This window comes from Eleutherodactylus coqui, chromosome 3 (genome assembly GCF_035609145.1).
Source record: "Eleutherodactylus coqui strain aEleCoq1 chromosome 3, aEleCoq1.hap1, whole genome shotgun sequence".
In the NCBI taxonomy this organism is placed as follows: Eukaryota; Metazoa; Chordata; class Amphibia; order Anura; family Eleutherodactylidae; genus Eleutherodactylus; species Eleutherodactylus coqui.
Genome location: NC_089839.1, coordinates 244,224,740 through 244,251,804, shown reverse-complemented (window position 1 = coordinate 244,251,804; position 27,065 = coordinate 244,224,740). Strand labels below are relative to the sequence as shown.

Here is a 27,065-nt window from a genome sequence, read left to right as displayed (position 1 = left end):
CCATGTTTTCACTGATGGTATGTTGCTACAAAAAAAAAAAATGGCATGCCGAATATTGCCGCGATTTGCAAATGTTTTGTATCCCACGTTTCCCATATGGAGCCTCCCTGTTTATCGCATAGCACAAACTTGCGATGTTCTTGCTTTGCGATACATTTTTAACATTAGAAACTCATTTACTTTCTTGCAATCGTCGCACGATTTTATCATGCAAGAAAATTGTGGGTAGCAGCTATTCGATGCAACATTTTTCACAAAAAAAAAATAAAAAATGTACAATGCTGCGATATCGCAGAGATTTTGTAGCAGCAATCTCACTGCGCCCGTGTGAAAGAGGCCTTAACCACAAAGAGATTTATATTGGCACTGATTAGCTCTTTTGCCTACAAGACCTTCCAAAGGGTATTGTCTGGTCTGACTTCCACATTTCCCTGCAGTTTTTCACAAAAATGCAAACACCATGTGACTTGCATTTAAAAAAATTATATATCTGCACTTCAAAGGTACATACAGTAACAAAAACTGTCACCCCCAATGCATATATAGTTACTTCATTTCAAATGCATACAAAGACATCTGAGGCAAGAGGCTGTGTATACGACATCCTCAATGTATTGGGGAACTGGGAGGTTCTCCAATACGTCGCTGCTGTTGGCATGTGTATATGTAGACCTCTCCCTTGGTCTGCTTTTGGTATGAAGTTACTGCATATGCACCGGGGTAACAGTTGTTACTGTATGTACCTTTGATGTTCAGATATATAACTTTTTAAAAATGAAAGTCATATGGTGTTCGCTCTGTTGCCTTGCAGTACAGACTCAAAGCCAACCAGAACCTGTATTGAGTTTGTATGTTCTCCCTGTGTGTACCCAGGATTTTCTCCTGCTAACACAGATATATACATGCTATAGCATTACTATCTTGCAGTACTAGGTTATTGAGTCCAAATTCAGGGTGTAATTTCTGCATAAGATAGTGTGGCTTACTTGGCAACACAATGACTACCTTCACGAATGTCATATTGGCCAGAATCAAAAGCTGCTCCTTTCTAAGCCTTAGTGAACGTGTTTCTGCAGAATGACAAACTTTTATTCACACGTTAGTACCCAGTTTCCCTGAAAATAAGACATACCCTGAAAATAAGACATAGCATAATTTTTCAGAATTTTTGAGGATGCAAAATGATTTTTCAGGCTTTTTGAGGATGCTTGAAATATAAGCCCTACTCCAAAATTAAGCCCTGCTAACAGTTAATTAAAAAGTCAATTTAAATAGTGTCCAGGCAGCTATACATGTAAAAAAGTTAAACCTTTTTGAACAAAAATTAATATAAGACACTGTCTTATTTTCGGGGAAACACGGTATTGTATTGGCTTGTTTCACAGACCGGTTATCTTTATTTAAATGATAAATGGGTAGTATAATTTCAAATACAAAATAGTTCTAGGGCCATTTTTCCCTAACAGCAGCACATTAACCCCACTATTACTGCTATTTGAATCTTGCATTCCTTGCAGCAGTAATTCTACATATCATTTCACAACCCTTCTATGTGACATTTTACACCAATGCAACAGTTGAAGGAGACCTGATAAATCCCTTTAAGCTCATGATAAGCTAAGCCTAGTATTATGGAATAATTTAGCAGACAGGGTAAATACTGATTAGGAGTCAGTATACAAATCATCATTGACTTATTACCTGATTGTGCACCAACCAAGTGCACTAGTAAAGAGACAGAATAAAGTGAAAAAACAATTTTTGTAAAATAAAGTTTATTTACACAGTAATCAAAAGTATTCATGTACAATGCAGAATATTTCTCACTGCCGTACCCTGGGGTCCAGTGTCCTGAAACTGCACCGTTGCCAAGATCACTTCACCTAGAATACGAAAGAGATGTTAACTGTGAAGAGACAGGTGTCTGGCCTGTGAAATCAATACACAACTATTACAGAGTACAGTAATGTATCATATAATTCTGACAGCTTTGCGTGTAAATCCCTATTTAAACGCAGTGATCATCACTCAAAATTCGTTCAAACGATGGCTTTTGAGCAATAATCCTTGAGTGTAAATGCTTCCACCTTTCCCTCTTCGGCTGAATGATGATTTTTAGGTGAGCTTAAAACCCATTGTTCAGCTGGAGAGAGATAGCAGGGACCACATGCTGTGTTCTCCAGGGGAGCAGCTGATTACATTGCATTCAGCTGACAGCCTGCAGCAGCCCATGCAGCTAAGTGCAAATCCCAGCATGTGGCCTGAACTTTGCAAACAGCTGCTGGAGGCTCATTTACACGCAAATGAAGGTAATAAACTGCTAATTGACAGTGTCCATTAGCAGTTTATGCAAAATGTTTGCTAAAACTGTCAATCCTTTTGTTGTACATGCAAAGACTGACTAGGGATCTTAAGGCTCATTTAAATGCAAAGACAATCTTTCAAACATGTCTCTGGTGGACAAGAATGGGCCAGCAAACATTTGTTGGGCAAAATTTCCTATTTGCATATGTGAAGTAAAATGGGAAACTATCCAGTACTGATTAATGCAAACAGAAGAAGCCAATATATAACAAAAAAAGGTGTATTTGGAAGTAAACCTCTATGGTATATTGCTTTGGGTGGCTTTACACGAGATAACCATCGTCTGAACAATCGTTTGAAAGAACGAATGCAAACAGTCGTTCTGTGTAAACGAAGCCACCAACAGGGTGACAAGTGAGAATGCGCTTGCTAGTCACTTAGTTTCACCTCATCTAAAAAAAAAATATTTGCTGGTTGACTAAAAGTTGCAGTCGTTCGTATTTGAACAATTAGCAGATGAATTTACATGAGATCCCCCTACGAAAGATACCTCAACGCACTACTGAGCAATAAGCGCTCCTTGTAAAAGCAAATGAGTGACTGTGGTTCGTATGATTCAGCGACTCTTTTGAATGACTATCTGAAAGATAATTCTTCATTATAAAAGGTAAGATACGTCATTAACCCCTTAAAGACCAAGCACTGTAAATTATGGTCAAGCAATCGAACAGGAGCAGGTCGGGTTCTCAGCTGTTCGTCCCAGAGGAGATGGGAGATGCGGTTTTCAACTGCTTCTGCCTCCTTTCTTGGGTGCATAGTGCTCGATGAGCGCTATGCACTAAGAAGTTAAAGCTGAAGGGTTTCTTCTACTACTTGACCCGGCGATCACGCGACCACCGGGATTCCCCTTTTACAACAGAGCTGCAGGGTCCTAAGCAGGCCATGATCAGGTTTAATGTGACTATTGTCACTATAGGGGGATATTTTCCCCTGTAACTAGGGCTCCTATGGAGGTCCCATCTAAAGAGGAAAAGTGTGTAATAAAAAACAAAAGACCATGTGAATGTTCCTCAGAGGTCGTATATGACATCATGAGGGTCATAGGTGGTATAAAAAAAAATGACTAAAATAAAAATATAATACATAAAAAAAAGAAAATTACCCAAAGCCGACATCAACCAAAACAGTCGCCGTATGCGCTTTGTAATCCCAAACCAAGGTGAAGGTCTCTGCAGCGGTACACCCATAAATCTATACAATGGTTTCTTGTTTTATAGAAACATACCATGACAGCCTATTTAATAATGACCCCCTCCTCAGTAGTTAAGAGAGTCATGCTCTAATGCAGTAGGTAACGGCATAGCACAGACTGAATTAGGTGTCCAGCCCGTCTCAAGCATAGAGCATCACGCAACTCAGAAGGTGGCAACAGTACTCCGGACATATGGAAGAAAACAGCTCAATTTATTCACCCATCTAGAAACACTTCAACTGCAGCACCAGGATCTGCAGTAGTGGGGAAGAACCCAGTGTCAAATGAGTCCAATGTTGCAAGATGGCTAAATTGATGATTTTCCACTATACATCATCAGTGCTTTTACCTTCTTCATATAGAAGAATCAAAGTTTACGCGCTACTTTAAAGACTTTAAAAATATTGTTGTCAACTACAGTCACCGAGCTTTTCGATTTGGGCTAAAGATGATATAATTTCTTTTCTGAACACTATAGTAAGTAAATGGGGATTTTATTTTAGAAACGGCACTCGTTACTGATAGTGACAGAGATCTAATGAGAAAAGAAAGAAAGATCTAATTCTGCAAAGAAAAAAAAAAGAAAGAAAAGTCACACTAATTACGGTCCTGTAAATGGGGCTCGTGTCAAGAGTTCCAGGAGGGAGGAAATGCATAAAAACAAATCTATCAGACGTCTGTGGCCTTAGCAGAAAGCCCAAAATAAAGTGTATATACAATATCTGTAGTAAGCTCATAAACGCCCTCTAGTGGTAGCTGAAGAGTCAGGGTGTCATTTAACTGGATGATATTTACGGCATCTAGACTGCCGTAAATCCAAAATAAATCCTCTTAAATCTGGACCATCTTTGGCCACACATGCACTGTTAATTTACACATCTCTTGCATAAATTATAGTAAATCTGTTGGCCCGTGGGAGGTCTGGCCTTACCGCTCCTTACTTTTAAGAGGTGCAAAAAAACAAACAAAAAAGTTGCAAGTCACTGCGCAAATGTGGCATGTGACAATATTTTCTAACTTTTTAATGCCAACATTGTGACACAAATCCAATAATAAAATTCCCATGTGTTGCAGCAGCGGTTTTCTGGAGAGCCATTATAGAATTCTTTTTTTTTTTTAAATAAAGGAGCCCCTTGTTCTACAGTGCTTCCTTAGTTTTGCTTCACCAAGGTTTCACATATAGTATTCTTCAAGAAAAAAAAACACTGCAGTTTGAGACAAAACAAAGTGGATCCAGCAGGAAATGGGAGTCCTTCCTTTCCAAATCACTTCTGGATATGCCTCAAAACTGGATTAAAAAAAACAAAGCAAAAAAAAAAACAAAACGCTGTGAAACCACCTGAAGAGTATGTTCACATGGGGTCAGAAATGCTGCATTGTTTCCGCATCCCAAACAGAGTCAAAGTCTGCACCATCGATGCGGATTTTGACTTGACATCAGCTGCGTATCCGCAGCAAATTTCAACAGATACAGAGCTCACAGCCTTTCACCCAGTGGTCTCCAGTGAGCACAATGTCGCTGGTCAGGTGATGATGAAGTGGCATCACCTGACCAGCAGCTCGGAGCTTGCTATAGGCCACCAGGTGAAAGGATTGGTAGGTGAGCGCTGTGTGTGCCGAAATTGGCATTTTTCGAGTCAAAATTCGCATCGATGGTGCAGACTTTGACTCTGTTTGGGATGCAGAAAAGCTTTTGAATTTGCCACCAAGTTTTCTGAGGCTTTTCACCTCCACGTGCAACTTTTACATAGAACAGCAAAGTGACAAGAAATACATTGGAGCTTCCAGGAAGCACGGGATCTTATATCTGTTGCTTATGTGGGACTTAAAGAAATCAATCGTAAAGGATACAACAGGAAAGGATACACTTTTTCATGTCAAACAGCAGTTTCACAGCCATCTTTAAGGAGAAGAATAGCAACTGTGTTCAGTGCATGGCCTGTGCTCTTCAGAGAAGACATAACACACACTGCAGAGTTGTACTGGATCATGGTTGCCCTAGAAGTAGTCTACTTTTTAGAGCTGCAGTAGTTGCAGACTATGGGTGCATTCACACAGGTGAGAAAATCATGTGAGCTTTGTGCGTTGCGAAACGCACAAAAATACAACCCATTGTTTGTAATAGGTGTATTTATAAGGGGGAACTTTCTCTCACAGCGATGCTGCGAGACAGAAAAAAAAAAATTGCATTTTATATTTTCGTGTGAGACTCGTATGAGAACAGGACACATAGATGTGCAATCTCCTGCACATCGCACAGCACACGGACGGAGTATCCATGTGCTGTGCGAGTCGCACCCGAAAATGTCGGGCATGATTCGTTCTCTCATGTGAATGTGCCCCAACAGCGATATATTCTAGGACAATTGTATCCCTTATTAGGATACATTCCCATGCCTTACATGTAGGCTTGCTGAGAATTTTGCCCATAACAGGGATGAGCGAGTATACTCGCTAAGGCACTACTCGCTCGAGTAATGTGCCTTAGCCGAGTATCTCCCTGCTCGTCCGGAAAGAGTCGGGTGCCGCCGCAGGGCAGGGAGCTGCGGGGGAGAGCAGAGAGGAACGGAGGGGAGATCTCTCTCTCTCCCGCCCGCTCTGCCCCACTCCAACTCACCTGTCAGCTGCGGCGGCACCCAAATCTTTCGGGACGAGCAGGGAGATACTCGGCTAAGGCACATTACTCGAGCGAGTAGTGCCTTAGCGAGTATACTCGCTCATCCCTAGCCCTTAACAAATCTACATGCAAGTCATGGGGCTCTTGCTGCATATTTGTCAGTGGCGGAATTTTCTGCCACGTCTGAACGCATCCTTAGAGGGCTGGAGTCTCACAACAGCCATTTTCGGTTCACAGCCTGCTCTCCCTTATAAGTTTCTGAGCAGGAGCTTGCATACTGCTATAGGGACTGTAGTAATGTCACTGGATTCACTACATAATGTGCAGATATACAAAAAGCTCAGAACCCCAAGACAACTGGCGCAGTACAACACTGGGATATTTGGCCTTTCCTCTCAATCTTCTGTAATAGCATACCTATATGGTGTCCCAGCCAAGAACCTTGGCAACATCTAATCTTCTAACAGATGTCTATTAGGCAATTACTGGTTAAATAAAATTGTAAAAAATAAATAGGAAATATACTTATTTGCATTCCTTGATTTAAAAAAAGTTGTAACGAAGTGTCTTTCCTATTATAAATGTCCCTGCGATTATGCCGAGATTCATGTGCGTTCGATCAAGACTACTCGTGTATCTTACCTTTCCTGCTATCGCTTGTTGTGCTTCTTATCCGTGTTAGGCTTAGGACGAGCTGATCGCGCAAATTGCTGGTACCAATTTAATGAAAATAATGATGCAGAAGTAATTCTCAACTACAGACTCTAAAGGAGTTGTCATGTTATTATAGAAATTAACAAAAAAAACAAAAAAACAAAACACGTGCTCAGGTGTTAAAATAACAAATCCAGAAATCCTCACATGTTGTGAGCCCCTGCGATCCCCCCGATCTTTGTTTTGGAACACCTGACCGGTGTCATTCTCATGGCATATCCACTCACAGCATCAGAGCGGATATACCAGAACGGCACCCGGGTGGTGCAGCAGTCAGGTGGTCGCAGTTCCAAAACAAAGACCGGGAGAATTGCGGGGGGCTGCGGACATGTAAGGACTTCTGGATTTGTCATTGTAATACCTGTACACTTGTCATTTAAAAAAAATTTTTTTTATAAAATCACATAGTAACCAGACAACCTCTAAGTATAACACATGTGTGACTGTTGTAACAGTAAGCTGCTCATAACTATTAATGCGCCCTACTTGTAGCTAGTATCTAAAGGGAAAAAGTACACAGAGCCACATACAGGGTATCACCTGGATAAAATAAAATCCAGGAACGATTTTATGATAACTGGCTGTGAACACAACGTCTGAATATGTAAGTAGAACTGCAGCCCAAGGTCCCTTCTAATGTAAATGGCCTACAGGACTTGCATAATGAACCCAGCAAAAAGAAAAGGGGACTATATGCAGTCTCTATCTCACTGCAGGGGGTGATGTAACCCCGCAGATAGGAGGACAGGGCACACAGAATCTCTGTTCTCGAGATCGGCAAGGGTCTCAATGGCGAGACCCCCACCGATCAGCAAGTTCTCCCCAATCCTGTGAACTTGTTATCTTGCTACAACCTCTTTAAATCAGGTCATACAATGCATGATGCAGGAGTACTCACGCCTTAGCTTGTTATTGTCACTAACTTGAATTTCACGAGGAGTGATGTAAAATTTTTGAAAATGGTGATTGCCTGCCTACTAATTTGTCACTCTGATGTTCCTTTACTGAAACAGTATTTGAACTCATCCGTAAAGGAATATAGATCATAGATGTACATCACTGATCTCTTTGTAGCTCACAGTATATGTCTCATATAACTCCCTCCCAGCAGCGAGACAGCAGGGACAAAAAACTAACAAATCAAGGGTAATTTTCATAAAAGGATACAATGACCATTGGTTTGTCGAAAAGTGCATATCCATGGGTGTGTTTTAAGGCCTTTGCTGCCACATCTTCATTGGGGAAACCTATAAAAGCTTGTCCCTTCATCCGGCCTTCTGTCATTAGACGTATGTCAAACCTGCAACATGAGGATCAAAATAAAGAGAAAGCGAGAGTAAATGCTTATGACCACCAAGAGGCAGGGTTATGGGCTGGTAACTAGAACAAGTACCCGAGTACTTTTCCAAAACACAACACTGTTTAGGTCTCCGATAAAGCTTATTCAGTTATAGCTTAAAAACCTAGAATGTATATAAAACAAACACAAAAACACGACTCCTGCAACTTACATGTTTTTTTCCGTAATAGATGAAAAGTCAATAAACCTCCCAAAAATAAACTTCAGGTCCTGTTGAATTGAAAAACAAACAAAAACAAAAACTTCAGAAAAGAGATAAAGTGTAGATTGACAATTCAACACAAATGTAGCAGCATACCTTTTCTGTAACTTGTTTTGATAAGTTTTTCACATAGAGTCTACAGTTGGGCTCACCAGGCTCGTAGTTCTTAAACACAGAGAGCTTTCGCATTTCTAAAAAAAGTGAAGAAAAAGAAAACTCATTTTGTAATTAAGCAATCTCATGTAATTCCTAGGTAAGCATCCTATTGGGGCATTAAGATGTCAAACACAGGTACCTCTGCTCAAATAATAGGTCTTTAAGACTCAATGCGACCATCTATTAAACTGATGCGCACTGACTTTAGTGGTGCCATGTAATACTTAATAGCACTTAGTTCAGTAAATGGAAATATACGTTAACTAGTTTAAGTATAGTGAGGTACCAGAGGCGTAACTTGAAGCTCCTGGGACCCAATGCAAAACCTGTAACAGGGCCCACAACTATAATGCTGTATTCAAAGTACCGGGCTCCCTATATGGAGAAGAGAGGTCTTATGGGCCCCCTAAGGCTCCTGGGCCCGAGTGCAACCGCATCCCCTATAGTTTTGCCCCTGTGAGGTACCTTGAAGAGAACCCGTCATGAGAAGCAATCAGTGGGCCCAGTGACTCTAGTCAGTCCGTCCTTCCTTTCTGTTCTTATTTCCATTCACCCAGACAGACTTTTCTTAGGTCTAGCTCTTTCAATGTGTCAAGTGGGCCGTCCCCATCGGTCACTCCCAATGGATCACATCAGATTGTCAATCTAGTTCGATGTTACCTATTGAGAGGGAGCGAGGTGACCACTCGCTTGACAGTGCAGGCGCCAGGAGCTGGACATAAGAACTAAAAAATAGGGAAGTATCGCAGGACTGGAATGCAGACAGTCCTGTCGATTGTATCCTCTGACAAGTTCTCGTTAACATTATCCACTGAGGCATAGGCAGTCAATTCTCAATGCAGCTAGAACAAATATATGTCTACCACATTAATGACAGATCATTCTATATACCCTTCTGTCATCAATATAATAGGGCCCAAACTGGAAAGTCAATTCCAATTAAGTGAAATAGGTGGAGAGAGAAGTGGAGCAAACCCACAATGAAGACTGAGACTAAAGGCCTGGGAAGATACCCTGGTCTTAAAGTGCTTGAATTGGAAATGGTAGATAACAGGAGGTGCTGCCACCCAGATTAACCCACCGATGGTGGGAGAGTAGTATATGCTAAAAGAAAAATCTGTTGTGTAGGCGCAATAGCGGTACCAGAACAATTGGATGAATATCCCACTTCTCGTTTTATTTAGAATATTAAAATTAAAATCCAGCTAATAAACGCGTTTCGGAGTAAACCCCTTCATCAGTAGTGCTGGGATGACTTCACTCTCAAGGAAGGGAACTCATAACCCTAATTACTGGGTAACAGAGTCATGAGCTGGAGCCCAGAGGGTGTCCAAGGGAGAAACACAAAGGCTGTTTTTATACAATCTTTCACATTAATATTTTTAACTATGTGAATTGTATTTGGGTAAAGAAAAAAAAAGAAAGCTCAGAAGTCCAAAAAAGGACCTTTTAACCATTAAATTAATTTTAAAATGGGGGTGACTTCCAGAAGGGAAGGCTGATCCTTGCTTGAATACATACCTAGTCTTTCATGTCCACTCACATATTACTATTACCACCACAAAACGTAGTTTTTTGACTTAAGAATAAAGATGACATTTTAATTGAGGTCAAAGAAACATACTAAATCTATATAGGAAATCATAGGTATGTAAGGGCTGAAAGAATGAAACCAAAAACAGAGCAGCCTTGGTCTTGCACTATTAGGCCCTGTGCTAGTGGGCTGCCTATAACTGCCCTGACATGGGTGATCCCCAGCTGGAGACTAGCTACCCTGCCCCTGTTGAAGACTTTATTGCTAGGCAGAAAGATAATACAACTGGATAAATCATTAGTATCATCAATTTGATACATAAGCTCCGTACACTGTAACATAAGAGGATACAATGTTTCCGTCATTAAATACGGAAACACCAGTTCATCAAGGAGGGATATACATGTATTGGCATTAATGCGTACTTTACTTTTCAAAAGCAGCCCAGGATCTGAATGCCCACGCCTCTGTTGCATGTAGTAACCAATAGTGTCGTCATGCTCCTGGCATGTTAATAGAGTTACTGAGTGCCGAACAGGCAGTAGATTGTAAAGGTGATCGAAGGGAGACCCCTAATAATGCAAGTACACTTATTGTTAAAAAATAATAATTCTCTTCCCTAGAAGTTGTTGGAATCGAATGAAACTTTGTGTGCGATTATAACATTGATATACGTAAGTGATTACAATATCAGAGCAAAAGGATCATTTATCGCAGAAAACTGAACACTTGAAGGGGGCTCTAATACCCTTTGGGCTGCCTCAAACTTGGATGCAAGATGTAAAACGTCTGGGTATGGAGACATACAGCTTCCCTATAGTACCCTGCAGCATATTGGCCCCAAATTTGCTGTAACAGACTCTAGAGTGTGCTAACTCAAAGGCTGTCGAAGTTGGCATCTCAGATGGTCCCATGCACATACTATTGGCGATAAATTCAGCGACCGGGCACGACACGGAAGTGTGGCGATGTTGTGGAGGCATTCCTGTGACACCCTTGTGTGTGCGGCCAAACCTTATCCTGCTGGAAAATGCCTCCTGAAAGCCCTGCCATGAGGCAACATATGTGGCTGCAGGATGTCCTGAACATATCGCTGAGCTGTCATTGTCCCTCTACTGTGATATGTGATGCCCCCCAGACCATCACACCAGCAGTGGGGGCAATGTACCACTCCACAGCAAAGGCACGATTGAGGAGCTCGCCCTTAAGTCTTCAGACATGAACAAGGGAGTTGTCAGTGCCTAAACTAAACCTGGATCCATCACTAAAGACAATTCTGTTCTACCTTGCAACAGTCCAATTTCGCCTCTTACAATACCACTGCAAACAGATGTGACAGTAGGTGGATGTCAAAGGTAGTACACGTAATGGGCGCCGCAAAACCAAATGTATTTCAGCCAAGTGCCTGAAAATGGTTCCGACAGATACAGAGGCCTGTAAGATGGTACCACCCATCTCTGAATGGTAGACAATGAAACAGTTGGAGCTTTTTGTCGAACGATCAGATGATCCTCTCTGCTGGCAGTCTGTCAAGGGCATCCTGAGCCCAGACGCCTTGCATGTGTGTCCTCATGCATCCACTGGTCCCAACACCACCTAAAAGTCTGGTCAAAACGGCTCAGGTCGCAGGCAATTTGTCGATATGACCATCTAGGTTCTCAAATTCTAGTTATGTCATTCCGCCTCCAAACCTTAACTGGCAAAATCTCTTTGATTACATTGTAGAGGCATCTAGTGGTCAACATGCTCTACACTAGAAGAAAAAGAGGTCACAACACACAAGTAGCCTCCGAGAGCCTTTTTATAGGCCAAGGGTGGAATCACTTTTGGAGCCTCAAGTGGCAAAACCGTTCACATAATTACGCCACAACTGTAATCATTTGCATATCTGCATGCTACGTTTTGCACCAAACCGACAACTCCTTCTAGGGGCTTAATTTTGACAATGAGTGTAAGTTACAAGGGTACTGATGCATACATAGGCTGTTAGAGGAGCAGAAGTTCTTTGAAGTGTTGGTGCTTATTTAAGCTTTTTGATAAAGCTTTTTTTATTAGATAGTAGATATCCCTGAGCTGATTTATGACACCTGGGAGGAAGTTGAGAGCTTGTATTACTTGCCAATGGAGAGTGCTCACAACTTTTTAATTAATGTAAATTCCCCTGCCTAAAAGAATTGGGGCTTCCACATCCAACCTATGTCAGACGTCAGTACATTCCTACACTCTGTAAGGTTCTGTCCTACAATACTTCACCTTTAGTGCGCGGTTCTCATTTTTCTCCATGATCACCTTTTGGTTTTATTCTTGCTGCCCTGCGATACCGATGATTTCATATATGGATTTAGCATATGCATGTGTTTGTTTGGTCTTTTAGCAATAAGTATAAAAGTTACATTTTAAATGGGGCCAATCCGATACAAGCTTAATTTCTGAAATCAGTTTGGTTATTATTGGCTGACGGCAGCTTTGCTACACATGTGACATTTTACTACTAATCATCAGCAGTTTATATTTACCCTCTTTAGAAAGCCTTCCCTTCTCCAGCTCCCTCCTGGAAATAAATTCCTTCAGCAATTCATCATCATCTTCCTCATTCTCCTCCTCATCCTTGGGTTTATCAACTGGATAGATCTTCCCAAATCCAAAAACCTCTCCGTCTCCCTCAGGTGCCACATTGGTCTCCAAGCGTGAAGCAATGGCTGTAGGAAACAAACAGTCACTGAACTGGACAAATTAGATTAAAAACCCCACAAGAATGCACCCCTTGCCAGCTCTTTTCTGTTAGTAAAAAGCCCTTTGCAGGCAGCAGATTATCATGACCAGCCCCAATGGGTTTTATACCAACCAAAAGAACACATATTGGGGCAGATTTACTATTCAGAATGGCAGTTTTCTGGCGCAAATTGCACCAAGAACTGTGTATGGTACTTTCCACCAAGTTAATGACACGTTTTAGACACATCCAACAAAAGGGGATAGCTTTATAGAAAAGATGCCGTGTCTAAATGCGCCACAATTTTGGCATAAAACGTTCACCATTATGATATATTGATTTGTGACATTTCTGATTCAATATTTGGCTTCTGTTACTTGAAACATCTAAAGTTACACGATGAGGCATCTATGTTAGAATTAGTCGTACACTGTCCATATGAATTGACCAGTCATTTTACTTCTGTAACATTTATTGTTTCCTCTTTAAATTTTATGTTTATTCATCTACATCATAAATCTTTCATTTGTTTCCCTATTTTATTTTAGTCCTTGCGTCTTCCAATACTTCTTCTTTGTATCCCATTACTTTTCAGATGATTAGCTATATAGTGTTTCACCACAACATAACTGAAGAGGCTGTGCCTCCAAACGAGTTTTCTTGCTGGTTTTTACCTCTTACTTCAATCAAGAATACCATTTATATCTTCATTGCTACTGCTCCCAGGAGGGTTGCACCTAGTAGTAGATTTCTTCATTTACAATATATTGCGTGACCTGCTATCTGCAGGGTTACACCGGATGGCAGCACCTCCACATGTGCACGTATACCACTAATTAAATCAGACATAAGCCCTTAGTAGAGATGAGCAAGTATACTCGCTAAAGGCAATTGCTCGAGCGAGCATTGCCTTTAGCGAGTATCTCCCCCGCTCGAGACTGCGGGTTCGGGTGCCGGCGAGTAGCGGCTGTCAGCAGGAGGGAGGTGGGGGGGGGAAAGGGACAGAGAGATCTCCCCTCCGTTCCGCCCCACTCTCCCCGCAGCTCCGTGCCCGCTGCCGGCACCCAAACCTGCAGTCTCGAGCGGGGGAGATACGGCAATGCTCGCTCGAGCAATTGCCTTTAGCGAGTATACTCGCTCATCTATAGTCCTTAGCAAACTAAGAACAACCACTATGGGGGGGTGGGGTGGGGTCGCTTCACCTTCATTGTTCAGTATCTACATCTCATTAGACCAAGCAGGATTACAATTAAAGATAAGCCCTATGTATAGTGTAGATTACATATTGCAAATTGTGGATCCTGTGTTATGGTCACAGCTCACCTCCTTCCCCTCCCTGCACAGATCACACAGCATGCCCAGAACACTCTCCCATAGAGGTCAATGAGCCTCCCCCACCCCTCTTTCCACTGAATCTACGAACCACGAGTTCTGCTGTAAAGCATATCTTATAAATGCATAAACGCAAATCTCATCTTGTTTTAATTAGTAAAACTAATATACCAGAGATATATAGTGTGCCGCCAGGTCCATCCGCAGAACGGATTAAGAAGAAAGAAGACTGGTACGCATGGTCACCGATTCTGCTGTGGGCTCCCGCTTGCGAAATGCAACACGTTCGTGTGCAGCCGGCCCACAATACAAACTAACATTTGATTACATTCATTGGACAACTTTGACCTTATAAGCATTTTCTTTTTCAGGTAATTTACAGTAAAGTAAAAAGTATAAAAACCACAGAGTTGTGTATTATTTAAATGCCCAACATCCTCCAATTTGCTTACCCTCTGTAGTTGTAACTATGTCAGCAGGGATGTGAAGTTCCATCTTCTTAGGCGCTATTACACTTGGCTGCTCAAAGACTTCAGAAGGCAATAAGGGCACGTGCAGATGGCTGGAACATTGGACATAATCCATTTAGTAAGTTTGTGGGGTTGGATAACCACAGAATATACATTGAGGGTCTACTGTAAGGGTTGGCTATGAAGGTCTTACCCTGGATAATCACATTAAGATTTAGATAAAAACAAGAGACCCCATAATATCCAGAGGGATACAATATTATAGGCAACAGAGCAGCGTTTCTACTGAACAAACAAAAAGAAGTAAACAACCTTAGGCTGGGCTCACATGGGTGTATGATTACCGCGCATTAGGCGAGTGCTGAAAGCCAGTGTGATACTCGGTAACTCGCAGGCAATTACATTGCTTTATGCAGTTCCGCTCACATTAGCATGTCACAATTGTGTGATAAGCAAGCAAAAAAAAAAAAGAACGCAGCCTGCTCTATTTTGCAGTGGATATACCTGCAATAGAGCCCGTTGTTCTCTGTGGGCACATATATACGCAATTGTGCCGCCATACGCAGCAGTATGCCAGGTAAGCGCCAGCTCCACAGCTATAAAGCGCCGTGTGACCCATGCAGCGTTTTACGCATACGGTCGTGTGAGCCCGGCTTTATATTGTATATTCTGTACGGTACCATTACCTCACATGTACAATCACTATTCGTTAAAGATAGTCCAATATAAATTTTGCTATTAAATATTAATAACTCACCCATGTTGTGCGGCAGGAACTGCTATTAGGTCCTTTAGCTTCATCTTTTTCCGTGGACGAGATTGCTTTTTAACCCTTGGTCTCTTTGGGAGCAGATTTACCAGCTCTTTTAAAAGAAAAGCAGTCCTAAATAAAGACATTTAATGGTATATTAGACAACAGAACGAATTCAAAATACGTCCGACAAACTAGGGCTGCAGCCAAGGAAGCAGTTCATAAAGGAGACAGACGTAAAGAGAAGTTGGAGCTGCAGAACAAAACCCTTTATACGGCCTCCAAAGCTTTACTTGGAAAACCCAGAATTTATAACTTCTTTGTTTTTTTACTTTGATTTAGCTCCAATGGCAAGCTATTTTACAATTAGAGATGAGCGAACGTACTCGGATAAGCACTACTCGTCCGAGTGATGTGCCTTATCCGAGTATCTCGCCGCTCGTCCTGAAAGATTCGGGGCGCTCCGCTGCTGACAGGTGAGTCGCAGCGGGGAGCGGGGCAGAGCGGGCGGGAGAGAAGGAGAGAAAGATCTCCCCTCCGTTCCTCCCCGCTCTCCCCTGCAGCTCCCCGCTCCGCAGCGCGTCCTGAATCTTTCAAGACGAGTACAGCGGTACTCGGATAAGGCACATTACTCAGACGAGTAGTGCTTATCCGAGTACGTTCGCTCATCTCCATTTACAATCTAATCTTGTATATCCGCAGACTCTGAATAATAAATATACACTGGCATGAAAGTTGTACGGTCATATACAAGGTTTTTGTTTAGAAGATTTTCTAACCTTTATTTTGAAAAATTCAGTAAAATTCTTAGAATAAAAAAAAAATAAATTCTTATATATTATAGTTCGACCATGGTGACTATAATTTATGCTTTTACAGTGGATAAACGAACTGTACCTGTTCCCCTGTTCTTGAAATTCACTGCTTTAAGATGTGGTGTGCAGTGTGTTTGAATTTACCTCTCTTTTTCCTCCTCATTCCCACTTTCATATTCTGACTCTTCTCTGCTGGAGACATCCATATCATAATCATCATCCAACTCTGGCAGTGGAGGGTTCTCAGGGAGGTCCGGTGGAACTGGAGGATATGGTGAAGGCTTCGCCAAATAGCCTGCATACTGCAAAAACATGTTGAATGCACAAATCAAAAATGGAGCATGGAACGGTCAGCATAGCCCAAAAATAAGGTAGGTTGTTTGGGGACGGTTTGATTGTTCTGCAAGGTCGGTGGGCAGGGGCAGTAAGGGTCAACCATTTTAGATTTAACAATGCCCAAATTGGTTGCTTTCTTTAGCAGACAAGCAGTGCCAGAGAGGTCTGGCAGATGCTAATACAGATTACCTTATGGGAGTAAGCAAGCACACTCAGCAAATCCCTATTCATAGAGAACTCAGCAGTGATAGCAATTGGTCAAACAAGCCAACAGCCATTTAGACTGGATCATCAGCTTATAAGGGTTACCCATCATTACACGTGATGACATATCACAGGAATAGGTCATTACCTCCTAATTGGCTTGGATCTGATGGCCAGGATCCATACACAGCCTCAGAATAAACACCATAAAGTTAAGGCTCCTTTACAATTCGTCCATGCATAGTGGCTTCAATATGCATTTACTATGCATGGGAGCTGCAACACAGTCCGATTCACTTGACTTGAACCGTATTGCAGTTCTTTGCACAGAGGTGTGAGAGATGAGCCAGTATGCAGGAAAAAAGCAGAGGAACTTCAGTTCCTGGTTGTTCCAGGATTTAAGGAACACATAAGCTGATTTAACCATCATAATGCTTTGACATATCCTGGAGACATTGGTAGGGAATAGAGATGAGCGAGCGTACTCGGTTCGGGTGCTTTTGCACTCGAGCACCGCTTTTTCCGAGTAACTGACTACTCGGACGCCAGTGTGGTGGAGCGGGGGGTAGCAGTGGGGAACAGGGGGGAGCTCTCTCCCCCCCCCACTCCCCTCTGCAACCCCCCGCTCACCCCCGGCCCCCCCCGAATCTTTTCGTCCGAGTAGTCAGTTACTCTGAAAAAGCGGTGCTCGAGTGCAAAAGCACCCGAACCGAGTACGCTCGCTCATCTCTAGTAGGGAACAAAATTTGTAAACTTTCTACTCACAAAATGCATGCGTAAAAGGAACATTAACCCTTTCCAATCAAGTTTCCCTGCGACCCGCACACAGCTCTTATTTATTTTGGGTGGGAAAACACACAGTGGATTCCTTGGAAATCACTTAACAGAAGCACAAAAATTAAATGTAAGGGAATATTATATATATGATTACAGTATGCAGAGGAGAAATCCGATGTTGGACCTCTCTTCTGCATAGTGTTGAAAACATGCTTCGGAGCTCACCCGACATGGGAGCAACGCAGGGAAATCTCAATGTCGGATGAGGATTGGAAAGAGTAAAGGGCCACAAATATTTTTTTCTTGAACATTTGGATTTTACCCTAATTCATATCAATATTGAAAATGCAGAAAGAAAAAAAAAAATGTTTTTTTACATACAGTTCTCTGACAATTTTTCATGAAGTCCTATACTCACCAAAGGAGGCTGTGCTGTAAGCGGTCCAAAAGGGGCTGGCAAATTCATTTTATTCATTAAGTGTAAGACCTAAAGTAAAATAAAATGTCATCAATTAAAAGGGGTTGTGCCAACATATAACGTTATCCCCTACCCCCAGAATAAGGGGTTTGTGATCCATCCAATCCCTGGGATCGCCAATGAACACAAGAACAAGCACATAGAAGTTCCCCACATGGATAAAGTAGCGGTCAAGCATGTGCACCGCCGCACCATTCATTCATTCTAGTGGGTCTGCTGGAGATAGTCAGCACAGCGCTTAGCTATCTCTAGCAGTCAAGAATAGAAGAGAGCCATAATAATTTTCCCCTCTGTAGGTGGATAGGGTTTAGTAAACCTCATTCACATATACTAAGTTGTACTTTGTTGTGGATTTTCAATATGGAATCCACAAATTCCTCAACAAATCGGAAAAGAGTCTGCAAATGGCCTAAAACAGACTTTAAGGCTGACTTTTATTGTGGTGTTGATGTCCACAATGATTCTGTAGAGAGTGCTATAGACGTCACATCCGACGCTGCCATCCTTTTTACAGGTTCAAGCCTGTATCCACATTGGCACAATGATTCTCATACATGTTTTTTACAGGCAGCTTCTGACTACAAATACAAATATTTATGAATTCATTTCCTACCAGTTTTCTTTAAAGGTGTTGTCCAGGGTTAGAAAAACATGGCTGTTTTCTCCTTAACAGCGTCACTCTTGTAAGTATTGCAGCTCAGCTCCCATTCACTTCAATGGAGCCGAGCTGCAATATTACATACAACCTTATGGACAAGGGTGGCGCTGTTTTTGGAAGAAAGCAGCCATGTTTTTCTAAGCCTGGACAATCCCTTTAAACACTCCAAATGCTGAAATAAAAAAAATGCCGTACCTGTACATAGAATTTGGGAACACTTGCCAAGGCGTTTGCAATGTTGGCCAATACGGTGCTTGTAGGAGGAGGGTATAAGTATTTGAGACTGGATCTGATTGGAAATACAAGTCTGACAGGGAAAACATTAAATTGCAGATTAGTCATTTAAAAAAATATATATGAAAAGCTTAATTAGCATACAAAAAAACCAAATCATTCATGGACTAAATCACATCTATGGTTAAAAAAAAATACAATTACAACTTTGCACATAGCTGATATGGGTCCATATGGACCACCTTTGTGCCTTTAGCTTTCCACAAAGGCTCTTTAATGGCATGCTGCATTGTAGGACTTATTGTGGGGGTATTCTTTCCTAGAAGCATTCCTTTAAAGGAAATAACATAGCGTCTTATAGGAGGAGGTATAATATGGCAGCACACAAGGGTTACCTTCTACAGTCACCTAAATAAGGTACAGACAAAGTATACAGTCAGGAGGATGAAATGTGATCTCCTCTATTACAGCTGTGTGACCATAGATTATGTATCCACTTCTAGGCAGTTTATGTAGTAGATCTGTGTAACAGCATCACACAGACTGAGAAATTGACTAGAAAATGAATCCATAACCCCCAAGTAAACCTGAGCTGGTCAGAACTGAGATCACATGACCATCCGAGGAAAAAGACAGGGAGATACAGCAGGAAATATCTAACCCCGGTGACACTAACTCATAGATATTATATATAAATAAATAACACTAGCTGATATACCCAGCTTCACCCGAGTTAATTTGATAAAGGTGTTTACGTGTTGTTCGCACAGAAAATTATATAAAAAGTCAAAGTTACTTTAGAGGAACCGAGGAATATAATTCTTCATTAGATTCTCCTCAGGCTGCACGTACCGATGTCCTACTGCAGAATGTGCCACCTCTCCCACTCCCTCACTTAGGACCTAAAGAATGCTTGCACCAAATTTCAGACTTGTATGACGCCGGGAAGTTATATTACATAGGGGTGCCAATACTTTTGCACTTAGCATTTAATAATTAAGTTGTGACCCCTTTCCCTATTTAGGACCTAAATAATGCTCTTGCAAAATTTCATGTTTGTGCAACACCGGGGAGTTAAGGCCCATTTAGACAACGATTAACTCTCAAAAGCCATCTTTTGAGTGATAATCGTTGTGTCAAAGCACGCTGCCATCGTGCACTATTCGTTCATCGGTGATTTCTAGCAAGATAGGAATCACGGATGACTTATCACCGCCGCACGCCAATTTTCTCAGCATGCGGCGCTGATAGTATTCTTTTGCTGGTATCCCGCTAGCAGTTCTCAGCAGCTGAAAGCTCAGAGAACAATGCACTATTTGCATATACAAAACAGCTGCTTTGTTCTCGGAGCTATTATGGCGGCATACCACTCGGCTTGCATTAACTCTTAAGTAGCTACTTAGAGTTATAGAAAGATGATCGCTCAAAACTGTCACTAACACTGTCGTTTGAGTGGTTATCTTTCAGTGTAAATGGGCCTTTAGAGAATTAGTGGCGAGTCAGTCAGGGCTTTCAATATATATATGAGATAGCTACATATGGTAGTAAAGGAATAAAAAGAGAAATAAATGGAGATGCCCTGTAAAACTTTCCCTTTATCAGTATGTTGTAGTCTCAGGATTGTCAGATAAAGATGCCATTTCTTGCTTTGTCTCAATTTAATCCAATAATCACATCTAAGAGAATAAAATACAATGGGGACGGGAGACGAGGGATGTTTCCAAATCACCACAAGCACAGCTCACAACAAAAATGAACACTTATAACCACAAACCCGTGATTGGGCGCGATTCCTCTCTCAATGGACACTTGGTCAGGAAGTTTTGAGTCTTTAGTTTCAGCGGCTTTCTCTCCACTGCAAATTTTAAAGAAAAAAATTAATATTAGATGTTGAATTGAAGATTATTCCTCCAGCCTGGTGAGTTCAGGTAGTTCTGCTGCACCATTCTTGCCTTCAAGAATATCCTAAGAAAAAGGCAAACACTCATTTTCACACACAAACATTTGCAAGCCAAACATAAGACAGAGAGTGTTCATGGATACCAGTACGTTATATAGGTCTCTATAGTATACGCTGCCAACTGCATTCAGAGATATAGGAAATGGTTAAAAAAATATATATATTAAAAAGTGGCTCATAAAGGCGTAATATAAGATCATCAATTTATTCTAACCTTACTCCACATCAGGGTCCATCTAGGTGGGAGAGTACTATACGTGGGTTACTAGGATTGCATCTCTGTTCTCGTTAGATGCTCTAATTACCCACAAACTAATAAGAGGTGCAGGTTTTACACTTCATTTTTGTTGTTTTGAAGTCTAAAAAGCCTCAGTGTAACTCACATTGATGCACAAATTCTTATCTGTTTGTTCGTCTTGTTAGTCCATAGCCCAAGGTCTTTAGTGCATATACCGTACTAATAAAGAATTATGTTTTCGGGTACTTTGTTTCTGTGAAATAGCTTTTATTATAGGCTGGCCTAATTAATCCAGCTTGGATGTATATTTTGCAGAAAGGTGACCAACCTCCTCTTCTTCTCGGAGAAAGCCGGTTGGTCGGCGAGGTGAACATCATTCTCCTTGGCGTATTCTACAACCAGAGTATGGCCGAGTACCTGGAGCTGGTGGAGCACCGACAGAGCCTGGAGGGGAGAACAAATACACATATTACAGCCCCCTGCACATGGCAGATGGACTCTGCGTGCAGAATCCGGCTCTGCCAACAGCAGTGCCCGCACGTACCTGATTTTCATCTGTGCTGCGGATGGTCCGCACGGCGAGCCGGCAGACATGCACAGTACAGAATGTTTGGTGTGAAAATCCTGCATCATCGCCTAGCAATGACACGGAATCCGCGACCTTTCCACAATGTGATTGCAGAAGGGCCGTGGATTGGATAGTTTCCGTTAACTTCAATGAAAGCCGTCAGTGCAAAAAAAAAAAAAAAAGAGAGCCACATGAAAAACTGTGGCATTTAAAAAACTGGGCGATATACCCGTATATTGCACGGCAATTTTATGAATAGCGGTCCTGGAATATACAAAGTGGGTCACAACAATGAGCCCAGCACCGCACGGTTATGGAAGTCATCCAAAATAAAAAGCTGTTGCCCATAGCAACCAATAACAGTGCTGCTTTTATTTTACCTCAGCAGTATAAGACGTAGCAACCAATCACAGCTGTCATTTTACTCCAGTAGTATAAGAAATAGCAACCAATCACAGTGCAGCAGTATGAGGTAAAAAGAGAAATGAAAGCTGCGCTGTGATTGGTTGCTATTGGCTACAAAAATTACAGGGGAAAGTCAGCGAGTTTTCGATTTTTAATCCCGCCAGTATTCGTCGCCTGGTGCCGAAGGACGCTCATATAAGATTTCACTCCAATCGGACAGAACGGTGAATTTGTATACAACGCAAGCAAACAGATTTGGGGTTTTACAGACATGACAAAAATCTGTGAGAAGCCACCAGTACTATTAGCCTAACTCCTGGCATGAACTGCCCCGCTGACATCCAGCAGACAAGCAGTGGCTCATCGGGCGGCTTCAGATCTACAGCCTGGAGCAAACAATCTACTGTACAGCACGTAGCCGAGCTCCACCGTGCCGTCTCTGCTATCAGCTGCTATGCCACAGGCAGACCGCTGTGCGCACGCTCCCCCCGTAGACAGCTGCAGCGTTCTGAGAAGTCAGACACTCAGACTGCGGAGAGTATTAATACACACCTCCCGGCTCCGCAGCACCTCTTTGATCAGCGACTTATGGTCATTTACTGAGGGGCGACGATCACTGAAAATCCGTTTAAGCGAACAAAATTGATTGATAATCGTTGTGTGTAAATGAAAAAAATTGTTTACTGTTCGGTCACTTTTCGTTGTTGCTGACTCAGCATAAAAATAATCACTGGATCGCGAGCTTCTTGTTGCGTGTAAACGCTCCTCGCTTCACATAAAAGTGCTGAGCGAGAAGCCTGCGATCCACCGGTGATCTCTGCCAGTCTAAATTCTCTGCACGAGCGCCAACGACCTCAGCGGTGACTCACCCGCTCGGGCAGTTTTTATACGACTCTCGTCCCATTTAAATCGGGCATTAGATTATAGCGCTGTTCCCTATTGAACATCCGTGTCGCCTGCGTTCACCTCGTTGTGCTCCCTACTTCTCGCTAACTGACCAAATGTACAGGAGCAAGATATAACATATATATATATATATATATATATATATATATATAGCACCCACAGGATAAAATCCAATAAAAAAACTGTGCCTATTGGCCAAATGCGCTGGGTATACACTTACCCGGTGTATAGCAGGACCCTGTATAGGGACCCACTAACACCCCATATCCACGTGTGCTTTGAATATATATATAATCCTCCTCCAGAGTTCCTTTAAATCCTGTCAGGCTAGAGACAAGGAGAGCCAGCAGATTTATCACCGTATCCCTCCATGGATCCGTGTCAAAGTAGCAAGGTATAAAGAAAAAAGAAAATCCGCGCTCCTTCAGGAAAAAGTTATCCTCTGGTAACCAATGGTTATGGAAAAAACCTCCGCAATAGGGCGAAACGCGTCGTACGAATAAAACTGAGGTTTTTTCCATAACCATTGGTTACCAGAGGATAACTTTTTCCTGAAGGAGCGCGGATTTTCTTCTTTTTTCTTTATACCTTGCAAATGTACAGGAGGTAAGGGACAGATGGAAGGATGTGGAACCGGCCCCCCTCAGTGTATACGGAGCTTTACCCTGCATATACGATAAAGGGGGTTTTCCATGATCCATCCTCATAATAGATCAGCAATAGCTGATGAGTGGGGGTCCGCCGCTCAGGACCCCCATCAGCTGACTAGTGATAGACAGAGGGAGCCAAAGCTGCTGCTCCAAACGCTGCAGTGGCCGCGCTTGTAACTGTCGGAGCTGCTCCCACTGATGTCACTTGCATGCAGCGGCGCTGACAACAAGCACCCGCTGAGCTTGGATACCGAGCCGCAGCCGATCAACACTGCCGACCTATCTTGAAGATAAGGCATCAATAATATTTTGAGTGGAAAACCCCTGTACATGGAGTCCGGGCGTGTGATGTGCGCAGAGAGCACCTCTAAGGCCTCATGTCCACGGGACAGATCCGCAGCGGGTCACCCGCACGCGTCATCCGCGCCCCATAGGGATGCATTAGAAACCTGTAGGTAGTTAAATACCTGCGGATGTCATTTTCCCTTGAGGAGTGGATTGCGTGTGCGGGAAAACACCCGCAGCATGCTGCATTTTAGTGCTGGTCTCCCGCAGGCTTCTATTGAAGCCTATGGAAGCCGTCCAGATCCGCGGCACACCCACGGGAGAGGAGGAGTTCAAAAAAAAAAAGGAGTGCACGGCGCATGCGCGTGGCACCCTGCCGGCATGCCGAGCACATCCGCCGGGCCGAAGAAAGAAGATCCGGCCGCGACGGAGGGCAGTTCCGCAGCGTCCGGACAGGTAAGTAATAATTACTTTTTAGCCTCATGTCTGCGGGAAAGGAGGGACCCGCTGCGGGATTCTACAAGAAGAATCCGCGGCGGGCCTGATTTTCCCCGTCGACATGAGGCCTAAGTGTCCGTAAGACGCTGCGGGTGCCCTGCAGTGCTTTACTGGTCAGTGTGACGCTGGCTATTACCGCGTATGGCGAGTGTCCTGCACACGACCGTGTATGGCGCGGCCATGTGCAGCATGGCAGTGGTTTTTTTGTTTTAATTCCCGGCTGCGTTTCATAGCGCGGTCACATATGAATCGCCGCCCGTATGCAATGTATTACGTATGGAGAGCGCTGTGTTCGCTGCCTATACCAACGTACAGGGCCCACGCTGCATGGTACACGGAGAAATAGAGCGCTGCGATCTATCCCTCGCACGTATCTACACGCTAACCTGGACGGATCAACGGAAGTCCATGCACTTACACCGTGTGGCACGCAAGCGATATACAGTTCGGAATCATCTAGGGCCGGGCTCACAGGACCGTGTCAGTACAGCGTATACCATGCGAATAATACGCTGTACCGATCTCCCATAGGCGGCCATGTTGTTCCTCACACGACTTGCACGAAATACGCATGCAAGATAAATGTCAGCATGTCCTAAGTTGGGATATATTACATGGCGAGATACTACGTGGCGATGGGCGGGGTGCAGCCAGTAGGTAATGTCATGGCACACCAGCTGCGTCATATCTCTCATAGCCTGCGAGATACGGCGGTGTGACCCCGGTATAAGCACGCAGCCTGTCCCGCCGGCACCACTTACCTCTGCAGCCGCATATTTATTTGGGTAGGTTGCAAAAGCCACATTTTTCTGAAAATAAAGAGCAGAGGATTACTACTCCCATCATCCACCATCCCACGTGACCCTCCGCACAGGCCCCGCCTCTCACCAGTCTCCCGTCACACAGCCGGACGCTCTCCGCCCCGCTCTTCTCCAGCAGCGTCCTGTGCTCTCCAGGACTCAGTTCAGAAGGGAGATGCCGGACCAGCAGAGTCTTCCTGCCTACAGAATCCATTCCTCCATTACTGTAGGGAGACTTCCGGTGCGAAGCGAGAATCTCGGGAGAAAGTCCCGCGAGATTTAACTGACCAACCGTCATCCTTGCTGCCAACCAGCGCCGTTGTCAAGGCGACGTTACAGCGAAAGCTAGTACAGCAGCGCCACCTACTGGAGAGAGCGTGCAACAACATGCGGTGTCTACTGCACTATGTTCTCTAGCCCATATACTACCGTATATACTGTCCGCAAGTCGCCTAATATCGAGCAAGAGCTGCGCAGTTGTCATAGCAACACATGGCAGTGCAGTTCTGATTTAGAAGGCAAGTAATAAAATGGACATTCCGAAGATGATTTTCCTGCACGGTTTCTGCGTGCTGCGAGACGCACGGGAAGAGAACGCATTATTTTCAGTAGGCGCGTTTACATGTGCGTTTTTGTTTTCGCGCGGCAATGTTACGAAATTGAAACCTCTCCGCATCTTCTATTTTTCGGCGCGTCTGCACAAAAAAACCCCATTATTTCCAGTGAGTGAGAAAAAAAATCACACCGCACTTGCGTGTTTATGTGAGTTTCATACGCGTTTTTAATTGTCTCTTTGAAAATGCATGAAAAATAGGCGTGAAAAATGCATGTTCAGCGATACGATGTGATTTTCTTGCAAATCGTACTGCACTCGCACAGAAATGGGCATTTTTACAAGCACACAGGCCCACGTAATCACACAGCCGCACGCGTCCTACGTATGACGCTTGTCTGTTTAACACCCATTTGTTGCGAGACGCACAAAACTCGCCCGAATATGAACTGTATGAACTCACAGCGACGCTGTGAAGACAAAATCACAGCATTTCCAGTTTTTTTTAAATAGGACCTTAACCCCTTAATAATGCGTCTCTCTCTCTCTCTCTCTCTCTCTCTCTCTCTCTCTCTCTCTCTCTCTCTCTCTCTCTCTCTCTCTCTCTCTCTCTCTCTCTCTCTCTCTCTCTCTCTCTCTCTCTCTCTCTCTCTCTCTCTCTCTCTCTCTCTCTCTCTCTCTCTCTCTCTCTCTCTCTCTCTCTCTCTCTCTCTCTCTCTCTCTCTCTCTCTCTTTCTGAAGTACATACATTTTTTCTTGGAGACGGGGGTTACCAAATAAAGGGCCATTCTGTCATTCTTTCTTTTTTTTTCTGACGACGTTCATCATGTGGGGTAAATAACACATTATTTTGATAGATCAGACTTTTATGGATGCAGCGATACCAAATATGTAATTTTGTTTTATTATTTTTATTATTTTTTTTAAAAAAGTGGCAAAAGGAGGAGGGGGGGGGTTAAACTTTTATAACCGGGGGGGGGGGGGGGTGTGTATATTATGGGACGTGATTTCATGGAGCCTCTCCTGATACCCATCATTTCCCAAGAGCAAAGGGAGTCTCTGAATGCAGACGTTACAGCTGAGGAATTAGCCAACGTATTGCTAACCAGAAATTGGGGAAGGCGCCGGGCCTGAACAGATTTACTGCCATTTATTATAAAAAATACAAGGACATATTAATTGAGCCTCTACGGAGCGTGCTCCGGACCTGGATGAATGGAGACATTCTAAACTGTAACCTAATGGTGATCTCCAAAGCCAATAAGGACCCTCTTTCTCCTAAGAATTATAGACCC

At 43.1% G+C, this 27,065-nt stretch overlaps 1 protein-coding gene across 2 annotated transcripts; it reads right to left on the bottom strand.

Moving 5' to 3' along the window:
• Window positions 1–1,758: 1,758 nt before the first annotated feature.
• Window positions 1,759–25,467, bottom strand: RNPC3 (RNA binding region (RNP1, RRM) containing 3). Of its 2 annotated transcripts, none has more exons than XM_066597206.1 (15): window positions 25,306–25,467; window positions 25,179–25,226; window positions 21,434–21,549; window positions 20,682–20,762; window positions 18,869–18,980; window positions 17,956–18,024; window positions 16,365–16,522; window positions 15,412–15,537; window positions 14,637–14,746; window positions 12,656–12,838; window positions 8,546–8,640; window positions 8,399–8,457; window positions 8,055–8,187; window positions 6,816–6,883; window positions 1,759–5,456 (listed from the first exon to the last, which is right to left on the bottom strand). In XM_066597206.1, the coding sequence occupies exons 1-14, from the start codon at window positions 25,429–25,431 to the stop codon at window positions 6,824–6,826; spliced, it is 1,476 nt and encodes a 491-aa protein (XP_066453303.1). In that variant the 5' UTR covers window positions 25,432–25,467; the 3' UTR covers window positions 1,759–5,456; window positions 6,816–6,823. The 2 variants fall into 2 exon arrangements, with proteins under 2 accessions (XP_066453303.1, XP_066453304.1); XM_066597207.1 differs by having other exon boundaries at window positions 1,759–1,883.
• Between the last annotated feature and the right edge of the window lie 1,598 nt (window positions 25,468–27,065).

What these genes read in the sequence shown, in the direction of transcription:
- RNPC3 (XM_066597206.1), bottom strand. Translation starts at nt 25,431, where the DNA reads ATGGATTCTGTAGGCAGGAAGACTCTGCTGGTCCGGCATCTCCCTTCT. An exon ending in ATAAATATGCGGCTGCAGAG is followed by an intron (nt 21,550 to 25,178) that starts GTAAGTGGTGCC and finishes TCTCCCCTCCAG; the next exon opens with GCTCTGTCGGTGCTCCACCA. An exon ending in TCGACAAACCAATGGTCATT is followed by an intron (nt 6,884 to 8,054) that starts GTATCCTTTTAT and finishes AATTGGTACCAG; the next exon opens with CAATTTGCGCGATCAGCTCG.